General features: G+C 43.5%; 1 protein-coding gene across 7 annotated transcripts in view; it reads right to left on the reverse strand.

Annotated features, from left to right (window-relative positions):
- PTPRT (protein tyrosine phosphatase receptor type T) overlaps positions 1-18,683 on the reverse strand; it is a 308,272-nt gene that overhangs the window by 97,832 nt on the left and 191,757 nt on the right. For all 7 annotated transcript variants that reach the window (XM_088480611.1, XM_088480612.1, XM_088480610.1 and 4 more), the window contains exon 6: positions 13,248-13,422. In XM_088480611.1, coding sequence (XP_088336737.1) covers positions 13,248-13,422 — 175 coding nt within the window. The remainder of the gene's footprint in view (positions 1-13,247; positions 13,423-18,683) is intronic.

The following is an 18,683-nucleotide window of genomic DNA, read 5'->3' on the forward strand; positions in this document are numbered from 1 at the left end:
AACAAATATCTTTGCCACAAAAAAAGGCAACAAAATATTAGGCCAATTTGTTTGTGTTTAAACAATAAATTTAAAACAAAAAACTGAGATTGTATTGTGACATTATTGTACAAATGGGTTACATTTAATCCTGGCCCTAAAGGCAAAAACTGACCCTCTTAAAAAAAAAAAAAGGCCTCTTTAAGGATCGTTTAAAAAATCACATAGCGATGCAAATTCCACAGTAAACCAAAAAAAAGGGGAGCTAATTAAAACATGATGACATTATTGTTACAATAGGCCATAACCAACAAATTGTGGCCAAAATAAAACACCAAAAATGTACGCTAATTGATTGTGTAATCATGACATTAGCAGCTCTGATTTCCACCTGCGTACGCTTTTGTGCTATCCCAATAAACTGCTTTCCAAACACATACCAAGCCGGTTTTCAATCCAACACTAATTACTTTACTGACCAGCCGCGATTAATCGCAGCACCATCGTTGAGTCCCGGGACGGAGGAGAAGGCCATCGCCAATGTGGTCAAGTAATCCTGACCCTAAGCTGTGCGAGCATTTTGAAGGGAAAGCGGATGTTCCAGTGACGTATGAGACGGTCCGAACACATTTGACGTTCGCATCTGCTAATGTATGTACGCCCCAAAAACGCCTCGCCACGCCTGCGTTTTTTCATCTCCACCCCCGTCAACACCCAAAAACGCCCTGTTCTGTCAATCACATTTGACATGTCACTTCCTGTACGCTATTTTAGGAACGAGAGAAAAAAAGCTCGCAATCTGCCGTACGCACATGCGCAGTGTAACACCGACGCATGCGCGGTTAGTCAACATCGGAACGCAACGAGCGTACTGTTGTTAACGTGCGGCTCTGAATGAGGGCCAGTGTTCCATTTCTGTGGACACAATGTAGCATATATTTTTAGAACTGAAAATTTAGGCAGAGAATGACAGGGGACCAAGAGGACCATTAAATCAAAGAGAACCAGTAGATGAAGGTGTGAGAATCACAGATAATTATAAGATCATGGAAGACGGAGATCAGTGCTGGGTGAGATAATGCATGCATGAAACAATGATTTAGGAACAGAAATTGCCTAAAAGTAAATTGACATTACAAATCCTGCACTGATTTCCTCTTATCATAAGACTGCCTGTCCTAAAACTGAAGAGGGCACAATACTGTGACATTTAAGCAATTACCAACCATTGTTATTTTTTGCGATGATTTATTGCAATGAAGGGTAAGCAGCCTCTTTTATGTGCTAACTATCTTGCCAGTGCTGAGTGACGTCTGTCTTTCCGCCCCAGCTGTGTCCCCACCTCAGGGTCTCAAAACCAAAAACTAAGTCACGGATCCCAACTCTGACAAATGGATTGTCTGTGGGGCAAATATCTGCGATGTGGAAGAACCTTCCTAGGGGCTAAGAATCTCTCAAAGGCTGTGAATTTATCACAGATGAGACCAAGTACCTTGAGAACTTACTCTTTCATCTCTCTTTTTCTCTGTAGATTATTTGAATGTTTAAATTATATATGTAAATATATCCCTGGAACATCTTCTAACATTAACTAATAATCTCAAATAATCTCCCCTCACTGTGCATATTACTTTTAACAATTTTTACCCAATATTTCAAGTCTTCTCTTAACTATTTTTAACACATTCAGTAGCTCATAATAGAGCATGCTATGATCATATAATTTCTCCCTTAACCAGGGCCGCAACTAGGGGGGGGCTGGAGGTGCATGTGCACCGGGTGCGCCGCTGTACCCAGTGCCAGTGACCTCCAGCCCGGCGCTGCAGAGAGGCTCCAAGCCGAACGTCCGCTGGTAATATTTATTACCAACGGGCGCCCGGCTCCTTCTCTGCAGCGACGCGGTGTAGCCGGAGCCGGAGGCTGGAGTCCTCTCCCGAACTCAAGCTTCCGGCTCTCTACACGGGCACTATGGGAGAAACGTCATGACGTTTCCCCCATAGTTCCGAGGAGCAGCCGACGGACCAGACGCGATGCTGGATGCAGGAGCAGGGTTCAAGGTAAGTATTTTTTTTAATAAGCTGCTCTACAGGGGCATTATTATGGGGGCATGGACATTACCACAGGGGCATTACTATGGGGGCATGGGCAATAAGGGGCATTACTAATGGGGCATGAGCACTAAAGGGGCATTACTATTGGGGCATGGGCACTACAGAGGCATTACCACAGGAGCATTACTGTGGGGGCATGAGCACTACAGGGGCATTACTGTATGGGCACTACAGGGATATTACTATGGGGCATGGGCACTACAGAGGCATTACTATGAGAGCATGGGCACTACAGGGGCATTACTATGAAAGCATGGGCACTACAGAGGCATTACCACAAGGGCATTAATATGGGAGCATGGGCTCTACAGGGGCATTACTGTATGGTGGGCACTATAGGGGCATTACTATGGGGGCATTACAATATTGGCACTACTACAGGGGTATTACTATATGGGCAGTACTACATGGGCATTGCTATGGGGGAATTACTATGGGGGCATTATCATATGGGCACTACTACAGGGGCATTACTATATGGGCACTACTGCAGGGGCATTACCTCAGGGGCATTACTAGAGGGGCACTGCTGCAGGGGGAATTCCCAGGGGGGGCACCAAATTACTGTCTTGCCCCTGGTGACAAAAATCCTAGTTTCGGCCCTGCCCTTAACTGGACATATAACTATCGGGCAGCACAGACGGTGTAATGGTTAGCGTTACTGCTTCACAGCACTGAGGTCGTTGGTTCGATACCCACTACGGCCCTAACTGTGTGGAGTTTGTATGTTCTCCCTGTGCTTGCGTAGGTTTCCTCCGGGTACTCCGGTTTCCTCCCACACTCCAAAAATATACTGGTAGGTTAATTGGCTCCTAGCAAAATTACCCCTAGTGTGTATATGTGTGTGTGTGTGTGATACGGAATATAGAGTGTAAGCTCCACTGGGGCAGGGACTGATGTGAATGGCCAAATATTCTCTGTAAAGCGCTGCGGAATATGTGTGCGCTATATAAATAACTGGTAATAAATAAATAAATAAATAAATAAATATTATAATCTAAACAGAGTGTGCTTTTTGGTTGCCTTTTAATACTGCAAACTTTCTTAATATTGCCACACACTGCTGGGAGCTGCACTTCGTATGCAAGTCAGTCATACATAAACAACTGCCATTGTACTGGATTGTAGAGGTCAATAAGTGCCCATGCACCAGAGCGTACTTCTCTTGGATGTTACTACTACATTTTTGCATCAGCCTGAATGCTTGTATTTCAACTGTAGACCTTAGCAGGTGCAGATGTTTCACTGGTGAGACTACTTTGCAGGCAGGGATTTACTCTATGCTTATTAATGATGAAAGAGCCACAGGAACTCCATTGTTCCATGTAGTTTTCACCTTTCTCTCATTGTATATATACCCAGATTTTGCATGCTATTTTTGTGCATATGTGCTTGGGAAATATCTCATTCCAAAATCATGGTCATCAATACATATAACAGCCCTGACTCCTCTAGGAAGACTTTACACCAGTCATTCAGTCACAAGAACATTAGTGAGATCCAGGGGCGCCAATATGGGGGAAGGGTTAAGCAGGTATAGATTACAGCTGTGACCATGTCCCACAGGGCTTGCACCTCTGCTTAGCAGCAGCATGCACCTTTCCTAAGTACTACGTGACAAGACCTAGTTATGACCCCTCCTGATAAGGTCGGGAATTGATTTGAGGCAATAAAGCCTGGTTGCAGTCAGCATTTCATTTCATTACAAAGGTCTTTCATGGGGTTGAGATCCAACCATTTGAAAAAGTCATGCTGAAACATGGTTATGGAAACACAATCTATTAAGATCCCAAAGAACCATAATTGCGCTGTTGATGCTTCCAGTGGCAGTTCGGAACTCAGTAGTATTTCAACAGAGGACAGGCGATTTTTACACCCGACATTCTTCACCACTTAGTGGCCCTGTTCCATGAGTTTGTGTGGCCTACCACTTTGCAGCTGCGCTGCTCCTAGACATTGTCATTTCACATTACCAGCACTTGCAACTAACAGGGGGAGCTCTAGCAATGCAGCTATTTTACAAACTGACTTGTGGGAAAGGTGGCATGTTATAGCAATGTCATACTGAAAATCGCTGAGCTCTTCAGCACATCTCATTCTACAGTATTATTATGGTTTAATTAAAAAGATTGCATGGCTGTGCGCTTCAATTTATGCACCTGTCAGCAATTGTTGAGGCTGAAATGAACATACACTAATTAGATATGATGTCCACATAATTTTGGCCATACAGTGTATTTTGGCCTTAAGACCATTATCTTGGCATCCACTACACCAAGGGTGCAAGGAAGAGCCCCACTGCTTCTCGGTGTTGTATGAGGAACACTCTGTGCTGCATCAAATCTATATAGCAGCAGAGCCAGCTATCTCTACAACCCGCTACAGCTCAGCAGGAGGCCTGACCTCCGATTAGCGCAACTGCGCATGGGTGCGCAGCTAGCACATCTGTCCTTCTCAGTGATTCAGGAGACTGAGCCTCAGCATTCTCCTCAGAAAATTTTGCCAGCTGGGTGGCATAAAGAAGTAACCTGGTGGGGACCTTTGCAATAATGAAATGTTGAAATCCTGACCTTTAATTGATTTAAACTCAAGATTAAATTGTATATATTATTTCTTCTCTTCTTCTAAGAGGCCAAGTTGTCTGCAGCTTTTTCATTATCAAAGTCTGTAGAATTTGGTCCCTCTAGTTTAATCAGCATCAGATTATTTAGTGTGCTCTACTTCATGCGATTCTTTAAACAGGTTTTACTTATACCCCTTTCAGACATCTCGAGATTCCTGGGAATTTGGCCTGCCTCAACCAAATTCCCGTGTAGCCGTGTTTGTCTGAAAAGTAGCCGCCCCTGCAATCGACCAGGGTTTTTCTCAGGACCTAAGTCCCGGGAAATTACCCTGCTTCTGTCTGAATGGTGCTACCCGGGAATTTACTACTCCCGGGCAGCACCAAGCAGCTTTTACATGTAGTTGACAGCGCAGAGCGTCCTATAGGACGCTCAGCGCTGCTGCTTTGATTTGGCAGCGCAAAGCATCCTATAGGATGCTCAGCGCTGCTGCTCAGCACCCCCAGCGCCGGCCGGCTGTGTACAGAGAACCCCAGCTGGACGGTGGGGTCAGCGACACAGGACCCCAGCTGGACGTCGGGGACACCCGCACTGGAGACCGCCGGACTGGTCCCAGCCACAGCGGGCCACCCACACTCCCGCGGGACGAACAGGGAATTAAAATACATGTTTTTTTAATTATAAAAAAAAAAAAAATCTGCATTATGATTGGCCGGCTTCCGGCAGCTGAATGATGACATCATCATCATCATCATCAGCCAGAGAAGGGATAGGCTAGGAGGAGCAGGCGGCAGAGCAGAGGCAGGTAAGCAGAAAAACCCTGCTCTTGTCTGAAAGGGGTCTACCTGGGAATTTCCCGGGTAGACACTGTAGTGTGAAAGGGGGGTCGACCAAATATCCGGGAATTTGCATAGGAGAAATTCCCGGGTCTGAGCAGGAAATTTCCCAGGTTGTATATCTGAAAGGGGTATTAGTTTTAGAGTGGCCCAATTGCTTTTTGGACACAAATAAATGTTATTGTCAACAGCACCCAGATACTGGCCAATTGCTTTTTTGATACAAATATATTTTTTTACATTGCCAAATGCTGCACAACTGCTTTTTGGGCATAAATAATTTTTAAATAGCACCCAGATACTGCCCAATAATTGCTTTTTGGACACAAATTATTTTTTAAACAGCACCTAAACACTGTATTGGACAATTTTTTTTTATACAGCACTCAGATACTGCCCCCACTTGTTCACTGGACTGATAGTCAACCCAGATACTGACCCACTTGCTGGCTACACAGAAGCCACCCAGTAACAAACACAGAGCTGCTGAAACACAGAGAGTGGACACAGGAGGACCATTCTCTTCACTGTTCACCAACAATTGTTCCCACAGTCAGCCGTTCCCTTCCTTTTATACAGGAGTAATGATCTTCTCTGTTCTCCAGTCTGATGCTGCCCAGCACTGTGACATAGCCAGTGATGTGGCCGAAACACATGCTGCACTTCTATATGGTACATCAATTCAGCACAACTTTCGGTTGTGTTACAGTGCTGTGTGGCAAGGGATTTTTGATGGATGTACGGTCCAACAAATTAAGCGTGGGGAGAATACTAGAGAGTACCAGCCATGAGAGCCATACTGAGCCATACAGAGTACTGCAAATACAGTGTCCTAATCTAATTGCCATTAGTGTACTTGAAAGGAGAGGATACAGAGTCCAATTTGCAAAGGGTCGGTGTGTTGTGTGCATTCAAAGAGGGACTGTAATTACTGCAGCGACCATGTAACAACAACTCTATATGCTAGCCACAGTGGAATTTTGTGTGGTGGTAGCTACTGAATTCAACCTATCAATGCAACTGTGGCACAAAAGATATGGTGGCTGGGATGTCAGTGGACAATCTTGAAAGACCAGCATGTGAAACTGTCTGAAGGGCAGGCAAACACGTTGCACCTTTCCCAAGTTTGCATCCAGACCACAAGTGTTGATGGAATTGGTGCATACAGATCATAGTTGCCTACTTTTGGGAAGATTGCAGATGGGAGTAGAATGCGCCGCAAGCAGCGCGGTGTGCCATTGAGGGGGCGTGGCCCGCTCCGCCCAAAGGGCGTGTCTAGCTCCACCTAGATGCCTTACACACACATTCACATTACTAGATGCCCTACACATACACACATTCACATTACTAGATGCCCTACACATACACACATTCACATTACTAGATGCCCTACACATACACACATTCACATTACTAGATATCTGATGTCACACTTTCCTAAGCCACAGAACACATCTCTGGTAGAAATAAACTAATTAAGAAGCGGCCAGAGAGATCCGACCGATAACACAGAGACAATCTTTCCTTTATCAGCTCCACCAGCTGGGAGTTGTAGTGTAGCAGTATATAATGACTTATGTCCTTATAAACTACAGTAATGTAACAACACATCTAACCTACAAGCAGGGACTATACTGAAGGTGTCAATACACACTATAACAACCTGAATGTCTGGCACTGCTGTTACATGTAAAAAAAAATAATATATATATATAGAGATATATATATATACACACACATATCCCACTATGCAGTCAGCATCTGTACATGTCCTGCACGGTGGAGGTAGATAATAAATCCCATGCTGGGAGTGTGGTGAGAGAGGGAGAGGGTCCTATCTTACAATGTGAGGAGTGGTTGGAGGTTCAGGTCAGTAGTTGCTGGGAGGATTGGGTTGCTGGCTGTGAGCAGGCTGCCTCACTCTCCCTCCTATATACTGTATACTCCATTATATATATATATATATATAAATATATATATATATATATAAAATCTTGTCACAGGCATTAACTGCACTCTAAACGGGCACTCACTAACAGCCATCCATGATTAAAAGGATGGCTGTCAGTCAATGCCCTTTCGGAGTGCAGTTAATGCCTGTGACACTCAGCACAGCTAGCCACTATTCACTTCTATTTAACAACACTTGTACTTACATTGAGCCAGGCCACCGTGGGAGGAGAAAAGGCCACCGCTGCTGCTGAACTGTGTACACGTGACTTACGCCTCTGACCAGAGCTCCGTAGCGCCGCTGTTTACAGATCCCGACGATCTCACTGCTGTCTAGCCGGCCACCGCTACCTACAACCCCGCGGTGGCCGGCCAGTCATGAGGTTCTGTGCAGGCCCCGCCCCCGGCATTCCAGGGCTCGCACATGCGTGGTCCTTAGATAAGAAAAAATTATAAAAAATACGGGAGTTGATGTATACTTTGCGGGGGGGCGGAAGGCTTCATTAAAAATCGTGAGTCTCCTGCTAAAATCGGGAGTGTAGGCAGGTATGATACAGATGTGTGTGGACCAATGAAGGTATAATACATGAGTCAGTTTGCCTAACCCTTTCTTTGACTCTCATTACAATTGGGACGGCTAAGTCTGTGTGATGCTCACTGATTTGTATTGTGATGAAAGGAAGTTTTGATTGAGGGTAGGTCAGGGCCGCAACTAGGGGGGGGCTGGAGGTGCACGTGCACCGGGTGAGCCGCTGTACCTGGTGCCAGTGACCTCCAGCCCGGCGCTGCAGAGAGGCTCCAAGCCGGACGTCCGCTGGTAATATTTATTACCAGCGGGCGCCCGGCTCCTTCTCTGCAGCGACGCGGTGTAGCCGGAGCCGGAGGCTGGAGTTCTCTCCCGAACTCCAGCTTCCGGCTCTCCCCACGGGCACTATGGGGGAGACGTCATGACATCTCCCCCATAGTTCCAAGGAGCAGCCGGCGGACCGGACGCGACGCTGGATGCAGGAGCGGGGTTCAAGGTAAGTATTTTTTTTTTTTAATAAGCTGCAGTACAGGGGCATTATTATGGGGGCAGGGGCATTACCACAGGGGCATTACTATGGGGGCATAGGCAATAAGGGGCATTAATAATGGGGCATGAGCACTACAGGGGCATTACTATTGGGGCATGGGCACTACAGGGGCATTACCACAGGGGCATTACTGTGGGGGCATGAGCACTACAGGGGCATTACTGTAAGGGCACTACAGGGATATTACTATGGGGGCATGGGCAATACAGGGGCATTACTATGAGAGCATGGGCACTACAGGGGCATTACTATGAAAGCATGGGCACTACAGGGGCATTAATATGGGAGCATGGGCACTACAGGGGCATTACTGTATGGTGGGCACTACATGGGCATTACTACATTACTATGGGGGTATTAACATATGGGCATTACTATGGGGGCATTACAATATGGGCACTACTGCAGGGGGAATTACATGGGGGGCGCCAAATTACTGTCTTGCCCCTGGTGACAAAAATCCTAGTTTCGGCCCTGGGTAGGTGCAAGATGAGGAGCGCTATGAGCTGCTTCAGTCCATATAGAAGCAGAGACGGCAGTTTCTAGGACCCACTGTGGCTCAGCAGGCCTGACATCCAACATGCGCTGCTGTGTATGCATGCCCGACTGCACATGCACACCCTGTTGGCGAGTCTTTTCTGCTCAGCGTTCAAGGAGACTGGACATGCCCTCTGAGACTCTCAGCCATTAGAGCCATACAGAGTACAGCAATTACCCTATACCACCACCGCTATTACATAGCGCCACTGAAAACCGGAGCATACAGTATACCATTCTGCCATCTGGCGCACTACAACACCCAACTATACCCTTACACTCCAGACTGCACCAGCATTGTTATTGTACCTGTTCATCCCTGAGTTTCTATGCCACCTTGTTGATCTACCTGGTTAACTAACCTGAAACCTGGTAAAGCTGGACCAACCACCACAGCACCTTTACTGCTCAACTCACTTAAAATCCTGTACACTCAGGCTCCAGTGTACTGTCTGCGGTTATATACATATATTATATATATTATTTACACCATACCATCTATCAAGTTACGGACCCCAGTGTCCTTCCCTGGTCACACTGCCAATAGGTCATGTGCCCAAATTACTCTGCTAATACACAGCTGGGTGGGCCAATTAGACCTGATTTTCCCTGGGGCTTCAGTCCCATGCTAGCGATGCTGAGGCTGGTTCACATTATGACAATTGGATTCCACACAGGTATCTTTGTTATAATTAAGCAAGTGCTGCCTAGTAAAGCCTGATGTTGGCTTCATAGTTTCCAGAGGGACCCCACACTCTTATTCCTCCTGTTTTAGCTGTAACCAACCCATGCTATAGCACTGCTTCTGGTTATTCATTTAGCAAGAGGGAGTGGGAGCATGCCAAATCTTTGATGATTTATTTTAACAGCAAAGATACATGCTGATGTAGTCATCATTGTCGTCAGAACTTATTATTATTACTAGAGATGAGCAGTTTGGTTTTGCTGAAAACAGAACACACCCGAACTTTGGTTCTGAGTCAAACAGAGTCCTGGATTGGATCACTTTGGGGTTCCGAGTAGAACAGAGTCCCAACTTGGGTCTTCTCGCCAAGTTCGGAACTCGGATCTAAAAAACGGATCTTGCGTGTTTGGATGGCATTTAAGTCTCTCCTTCGTGATTTCAGATGCTGTGAGGTGGTCAACATTGACTGGAAATGTGTCGAAATGAGTGGAAATTAATGTTATTGATGTTAATAATACTATAGGAACAAAAAACTGGTCCACGTTACATTATTTTAGCTGTTTTGTTAACGATTTTTAAAGAAACCCAAAACCAACACCGAACCAAAAATGTGACGGTGGGTTTGCCAAAACTAAAACACAGCGGTGATGTAGAACCAAAACACTGGGGCCTCCGCACAACTAATTATTACACCGGGCAGTGGGTGGGTAAAGGAAAAATATATTCCTGCTAAGATTACAACTTCAGGGGGTGTCCCATACTTAAATGTGCCCTTATTATACAAATCTCACATCTATACACCCTAATTCTGCTTCTCCATCTGCACTAGCAGCAAGTTCAAGTTACTTGACAATTTAAATTAGGACCTAAAATGACCAAACGTATTTTTACATTCTGCAAATGGATTTAAGTTAACTTCTTCCAAACTAGCTACTTGTTACACTTATCCTAATGCTTATCAATAAACTTTCTTTTTATAACTCCTCTACAGCCTCCTCCCTGCAACTCCACCTCAAATCCTGCGTCATTTAACTCCAGCATAAGCTGTTCCCTTTGTCTCTGCTTCATATGTTTCAAATTCTGAACTAACTGTACCCTACAGCCAAATCTTGCCTGTTAACTGCTCTGCTGACTTTTTGTGTCTGAATACACACATCATATAATTCTCATTAGTCCCCCCAATAAATGTAATACAGATCCTTGTTCTCTGCCACCTGTTCCTGACACTTACAGGAATGAAGTATTAGATTAAATCTAAAAAAAAAAAACAGTAGGGGGCTGTGAAGAAATGAAGACAATAATAATAGGACAGTAATGCACAGCCGGAGATTCAAGATAGAAGTGGGAACACTGCAGGAGGGAAGGAGGATTCAGGATACCTGCTGGGATTTATACAATATCTGAAAGAAAGACAACAGGATCCCAGAGAGATAGAGAGAGATAGCGAAGAGAGAACCAGGAGAAACGTAGATCTACAGTAGGTGACACTCAGAAGGGGCAAGTGTGAGAGAGGGGAATCTATTGATAGAAGTAAAGGTTTAATAGAAAGTAACAAGGAAGACAAATACTCTTTAAAAAGAGAAGAAAAAAATAAGTGAGAGATGTAAGGAGATTAAAGGACAAGGAGAATGCGGAAAGACGGAAATTGATAGATGGAGAATACAAAGGGGTGGTGAGAAATACAAGAAAACTATAGCCATACACATTCTCTCCTTGTGTTTCCATAGAGCCTTCCCCCGATTAATAAAAGTGATGGACACATTCTAAGATGCTCCTGCTATTGCTAGGGTCACTATAGTGTATCAAGATGAGTTATTTCCTTTTTTCTGCAGACCGGATTCTGGACAATTTATATCAATGCTGAAAATCCCCGATGACATTGCAAGTGTATCAAGTTTTATTTATGTATGTTTATTGACGGTTTTACGTAATTTTACATTTTATGTTGTAGAAGAAATAAATCTGTTTTGAACTGGAAGATTATTTGGTATATTATGTATCATGGGGAATAGCTATTTGTGGATTCACTAAAGTATTACATCATTTTATTAATTCTCAAATAAATATGCAATGGATAATCATGCCCAGAACAGGAACTATGTACCCCCAATAATGGGATGGGATCTGCTCCCCTCAAACTTTACCTCACTACATTCAGGTGAGTGTTCTCATGACTTCATATTTTTCCATAATGTATCTTTGAGAAATGAAAGTAAAGCAAGAAGGTACAATATGCAACATTTTATTTCACATTCTATTTTGTATGGGGCTCAGTTCCCTCGAAGTTTGAAGTTTGATACTCACCAAGGTGAGTGCATTAATCACTGTTATTTTTCACAAAAACCCTACGCTATAGTATTCATTTCTTTTTTACACATGATGTACCATTGTAAACTCTTGGAGTAGGACAAAAAGAATTGCAACACTCTATTCCATGCTTTACTCGCACCATTATCAAATGAGCAGCTCAAGAACTGTTTTATTCATTCACATAATTTAGAAGCAATACACACTAATTTAAATGTTATTCTCTTTTCTACCAAATTAACGCTGACCCCTGAGCCTGGACCCCTGATACCTGATCTAGAACAGCATCATACGAGGAGGAGAAAAATCCTGCTAGTATAGCAGCAAAACATTGGTTCGGCGTCGGGATTTCGACGCCTGAAAGGCCGGCATTAGACAGTCGGGAAGCCGGCGGTCAGGATTCCGTCCGTCAGCTTCCCGACTGCTTCCCCCTAGATATAGCTGGTCATAGTATTGTGGCGGCTGATTGAATTGACCAAACAGGAGCGACATTAATGAAACCAGTCTTTAAATTACCCACTCTGCTCATTCTCCTAGTAGTACTAACTGCTATAAATGAAGGTGACCCAGGGTAGCCAGTCTCTCCAATACGTTACCTAGGTGGTGGCACTGTTGACTTGTAGGGGTTTTCTAAAAACTTTTAATCAGAGGAGAAATGCAAAAACATCAGATTTTCACAATAACCCTATCCCCAAATACATTTTGCTGGTGCTGTAGCAAACTCCTGATATATCAACACAACTGGCTGTACACATTTCTACCTGTTTTCAACCTACTAGAGGTGTTCAATACAGCTCTAACAGGACTGCTTACCTTCAGGACTCGAGTTGAGTGGTGGTGAAAAACTTTTCAATGGAGTTCCCATTTAATTACAAAGACACTTTGTTAACCACCTTCATCCTTCCAGATGAGTGCACCATGACTTGCAGCACCTACCTAGGAGGACGAAGACTGTAGTACTGCTGAACTGCACTGTGCCTAGGAAAAAAGTAAATTGTTTTCTGTCCTGCACCTTTACTACAGTATATGGGAAAAAGCTGTCATGGTACTGGATGTGCTATCCACAGGAAGAGCTGCATAACAAACAAATATAACAAAAGTAAACAATGCCTTGCAAGGTTCAAGTACATTTCATTTACAAAACATAAAACCAATATTTTTCTTACGAATACAGTCCAGTCTAAGGTCAGTGTTCATTTCCTTACCTTTAACAATGAGTTCTGCATAATTGGAAACCCCCGATCCACCAGAGGATCGCAGGACACAGCGATACTTGCTAATGCTGCGCTGAGAAGTGTCTCCAACGCTAACTGTGGCAGAGAAGCGTCTGTGATTTACTACACGAGTTACCATGAGACCTGTGTCGCGTCCATTCCACTGCTGCCAAATAGAGATAAAGACTCACAATCAGTCACACTACTGCTGTCAGCAGAAAGGTAAGGACAGATGCTCTAATCCAAGTTGCTATATATAAACCTGAATTCAAAATCACTAGCTACTGTAAAATACTACTTGCCTGTCTGCTGTGATTCCAGGGTTACTATCCCAGCATTACTAGGCAGCAGCATATAAATATATAATTTTTTAGCTGTCTTTAAGTAAGAACATAGGGCCCCATTTAACAATGAGACATAACCCCTTTAGCACTCTCTAAAAGGGTTATGCCCCCCTCTCAATAACAAACAGAGGTAAACTAATATTACCACTGTTTGTCACTGTGTTGCTTACGCCATCTATAGAATTAAATATGCCGCTGGTAAAAATGGACGTTGTTAAATGGGGCCCCAAGTTTTACATAAAGTAGGTAATATAAAAATGGGCATAAAATTTGGACATAAAAATGATATTTGGAGCAGATGTATCCATCCATGTGACTTTGCAAAGTTTACATTTAGAACATGAAAAAAATATATATGCTCACAAGTTGAATGCATTATTATTAATAGACAAAAAATGATCTTCCTTTAAAAGAAACTGTAGCTAATAGAATAACGAATTAGGTATGAATATTAGCTTTGCCATCATCACAAAACAATATGCTGAGGTGTCACCTTGATATCGTGCCCTATTAGGGTGGAAAGCAGATGATCTCACACACACATCAATCACACCTACCAATAAAATTTATGTAATTAAAAAGAATAGTGTGTAAATAATCACACCACCACAAATGTGTTAAGCACACTGTAGTGCCCCCAGTTCACATTATGCCACATAGAAACCCCAGCTCACATATGCCCAATGCCCCCAAACTGGTGATGTAGCTATTGTGTAGGCCCCACTGTGTACCACCCTAGACACCCTGTTTTTAATCCGGCACTGACAACTAAACGTAGTCACAGGACAACTGCAATTTCAATTTCTAATGAATAAAATCAGGATGAATATTAATTATTCTCAGCCATTTGAGGCCCAAATAAATTATTTTTATTTTTCAAAAATAAATATTAACAAGTGGATAGGATAACCTGCTCAGCGATTATCAGAAGGCTATCAGCCGATCACTGTGATAAATACACTTATAATACTCACAAGTGTCTAGGAGTGGAAGGCAATTAGGAGGTACTGAAACAAGACCTTAAAAAATAAGTATTTATCAAACATTTTTAAATTACTGTATTAGTCCAGGTTGATAATAAGTGGATTTGTAAATCATTACTACTTTTTCTTTCTATTGCCTTATTATTTAAAAACAGCATACAAAATGTACAAGCTGCTTTATCTTAGTAATCTATTGATTCCTAGTTGTTCTATAAGCGTTTAAGCTGTTAACATGATCTCTGGAAGGCACCGCAGGGCAATGTATGGTGCCAGATATAAGTGTGCATAAGCTCTTAGTACTGCATATGAGCTGGTAAATATGAATGCTGTTTGCAGGTTTGAGATTTGTGCCAATTAAGACTTCATCACCAGATATCAGCTTCACACACTGGGGATTTAAAAATTAAGATGGAAAGGAGGAGGTATGATGTATGTGGAATATACCTTCTCATTTACATGCAATAGAGATTTTTATATCAATACTTTTTTTTAAGATTTTTAAAGTTTCTACATGAACACACAAACAAAACAACCACCTACATTAATTAAAAATATTAAACAAGGGGCATGGCTTGTGGCCACAACAGGCAGACATACATTACCAGTGCTCCTGGCTGTGACCGGGTGAAACGCACTATATTTGCGGTTCCCAGAGCCGAAATACATATTTCACCATTGAGCAACCCATGGCAAGGCCTGGGAGTAGGAGGCCTGCAACGTGATCTCACCAGTGATGCACTTTCAATTTCTGGTGCTTGGAGCCAGCAGTCACTGCTCCCACTCTGCTGGATTCCTGAACCTGCCTGGACAACAAGTACCATCTACTTAGGCCCCTTCAGCCCGTGTACCTTACTGAGCAGCTGACTCCATTTATATTCAGTCACTCAGTTGTTAGTAAATAAATATGCTATCTAAACCACAAAGCTTTGACTTTTTTATCATAACACAATTTTACCTTCTCTCCCACTTGACTGTTTTTTTGTTTTGTTTTGTTTTTTAGATGTTCTGTACCCTAATTTGAGTTTTTTCCTGAATAGTAGTCATATTCCTTTCACTACTACAGTACTTGACTGCACTACCTACAGGTTTCACCTGGACTTCCTTCACTTTACTCTTATGATGGATAAATTTGTTGCTTCAACCTCCACTCCAAAACCCCAGAGGCAGAAGGGTAGTGGCAGATGCACGGACTCCACGGTGGTTTCTGTAGATAATGGCACCTCCTTCCCCCTTGTCCTATGCAGAAGTAGACGAGGCTATTCTAGAAGCTATGGAACCCTTGCTACAGAAACAGATGGATACATTCATGAGTGCAGTTGCCAACCTTAAGTCACAGTTGGATTTTATGTCCCACCAAGTACTTGAAAATAAAAATAGGATTGGCTCTAACGTCCGTGAAATTTCAGAGCTGAAGCAACAGGCTTCCTCCCTTACTGCCACCCATTTACATCTATTGTTTAAAATGGACAACCATAAAAACAGGTCACTTGAGGCTTGGCTTCAAATAATCCACCAATGGTCTAGACTTTACAAAGTTTCTTCTATCTGACCTCCTAGCTCTCCTCGGAATTTCAGAGGAGCTTTGGAATTTAGAAACTGACCAGGCACACCAGCTAGGCCCTTTTCATGATATTCACTATTATAGGCCGTGCCGTTATTTTCAAAGGAGTTAAATGAGCTAAGTTGGAGTACATCACTTTTTTCTATTTCTCTTTCACCCAGTATATTGAATGGTTTATCTCTTTCTTTTGTTGAAACTGCACCTATGCGGCTGATATTGTTCTGTTTACTTAATTGTACCACTGCTATTTGTCTAATGTTAATCGCTTTATATTGACATTGCTACCTTTGATTGTAGAAATGTTACAACTTGTTTTTGTGTGAGGTATGCACTAGATAGTTAGGTGGAGATGTACTAAGCTCTGAAAAATGATATACAGTATTGAAAAGTGATAAACTACCAACCACTCAGCTACTAACTGTCATCAGTTGCAGGCTGTGTTTGAAACATGACAGTTAGGAGCTGATTGGTTGGTAGTTTATCACTTTCCAATTTATCACTTTCCAGAGCTTAGTACATCTGCACCATTATTTCTTAGCCAATGTCTTATGATTTTTTTTATTTTAGTTTAGGCCATACTCCCTTATTTTGTGATAATACTCTCCGGTCCTTGTGATTTTTCTTTGATTGGTTTTCATGGCTGTGACCACTACCCTTTGATGACTAAGTTTCTCACCTGTTATGTCCTCTCTTTTTGTTTTTGTTTCTAAGGGGGAAATTCAATTCAGCGCGATAATGAATAGACGCAGGGAGCTCCCGCAGCTATTCAATTCAATGCGCTGTGTGACTTGTTGGGTAGCAGGCAAGTCAGAGAATGCCGGTTCTCGCGACTTAACCTGGGTGTTAAGGTGCAGTAACCGGCATTCTCTGACTAAAGTGCCGGCACTTATGTCGGATTTCTCCTCGCTTCCCCTTTGCCCACCCAAACAGTGCATTGTAATGAATAACTACCTCCCGCAGCTATTCATCATCACACTGAATTGAATTCCCCCCTTTGCTATTATTGAAGTTTGAAGGTTTTTGCAACACTTAATTATGCTTATGTTGTGTTCAACTTGTTGTGTCATTATTGGATTGCACCTTTCACCTTGCGCCAGTGTTGTTATAATTTTCTGTTTACTATTCCCTTGAACATTTTTTAGTGGGGTAGGGGGAGGAGTGTGGATGGGGGGGTCGGGAGGGTTGTGGGGAGTTAACTTAGCTAAGTTGGAGTATGTCACTTTCTTCTATTTCTCTCTCACCGTATATTGAATGACACACTAACTTAAATTTTGTTCATGGAACATAATGGGCATTAATTCCCTTATTAAAAGGTGGCGTATTTTAACCTATATCAACAAATTGTGTGCTGACAGGACGTTCCTCCAGGAGACCCATCTGACTCCCACTGAACATATAGAATTAAACATGCTACGGCAGCAGGTTCTGGCCTCTTCCTCCTATTCTTCTGAAGCCAGAGGGGTGGCTATTTTACTTCATAAGGACACCCCCTTTGAAATTTATCATACAAATATTGCCCAACTAGGCTGTTATATAATAATGGATATCACCATAGTTCAGGCCTGGCCAACCTGTGGGCCTGATTCAGAGCCGGACGCTCTGACCAGAGCGCTCGCTCTGAATCAGGGCCCTCCTACCTAAACTTGGAGCGGCCTCTTGGATGCTCGCATAGCTGTGGGTTACCACCCACAGCTTATGCGTGCGTCCATGATGATGGTCGCGATGGTCAAGACCATCGTGACCATCAGGCTTGCGACGAGACCCTGCGGTAGGGTCTCGGTGACCGCAAGCCCTGGAGAGATTTTGGCTCTATCAGAGCCAAAATCACTTCCACTGACATCACTAGTGATGTCAGTGGGGCCTGACCCAGACGGTAGGTGTTCCCATGGGAACGCCTCCGTCTGGCAGCCACGCCACCAGCACGCCCACCAAAGGGGGCGTGCTGTCAATCAACATCGACAGCACGCCCCCTTTGGTGCGAGACCTGGAGTGACGGCTTCCCCGCCGCTCCCCGGGTCTCGCGCATGCGCACGATGGAGCTCCCTCCGTCGTGCGCATGCGCACTAGGGCACCATCGACCCGCTTGCGAGCGTTCAGCGCTCGCGAGCGGGTTTGAATCAGGCCCTGTGTTTCTCCAGCTGTTGTGAAACTACAAGTCCCAGCATACCCTCTCACTGATCAGCTGGTAAAGCATGTTGGCACTTGTAGTTTTAAAACAGCAGGAGAGCCACAGTTGGAAACTGCTTGGGTAAATTATGTATTCAACAATCAGGAGCATGTGGAAAATCCATGTCTTTTTTGGCAATCCGCAAAGCTGTTTTAAGGGGAGACATAATTTATTTTCAGATATACCTAACTAGGTTCCATATATTTTATATAATATCCTCACCTTTAACTTTTTTCACGAGTTTAGAATTCACTATATCTACCCAGATCTGTTTGAGACTAATGTCTCTCTTTGGTACACAATATATCTAAATTGTGGCATCAAGATGCAGGAACTATCAGAACTTGAGTCTATTTCATCTCAGAATCTGGA

The sequence above is a fragment of the Taudactylus pleione genome, unplaced genomic scaffold (genome assembly GCF_031769625.1).
Source record: "Taudactylus pleione unplaced genomic scaffold, aTauple2 ptg000256l, whole genome shotgun sequence".
Classification (NCBI taxonomy): domain Eukaryota; kingdom Metazoa; phylum Chordata; class Amphibia; order Anura; family Myobatrachidae; genus Taudactylus; species Taudactylus pleione.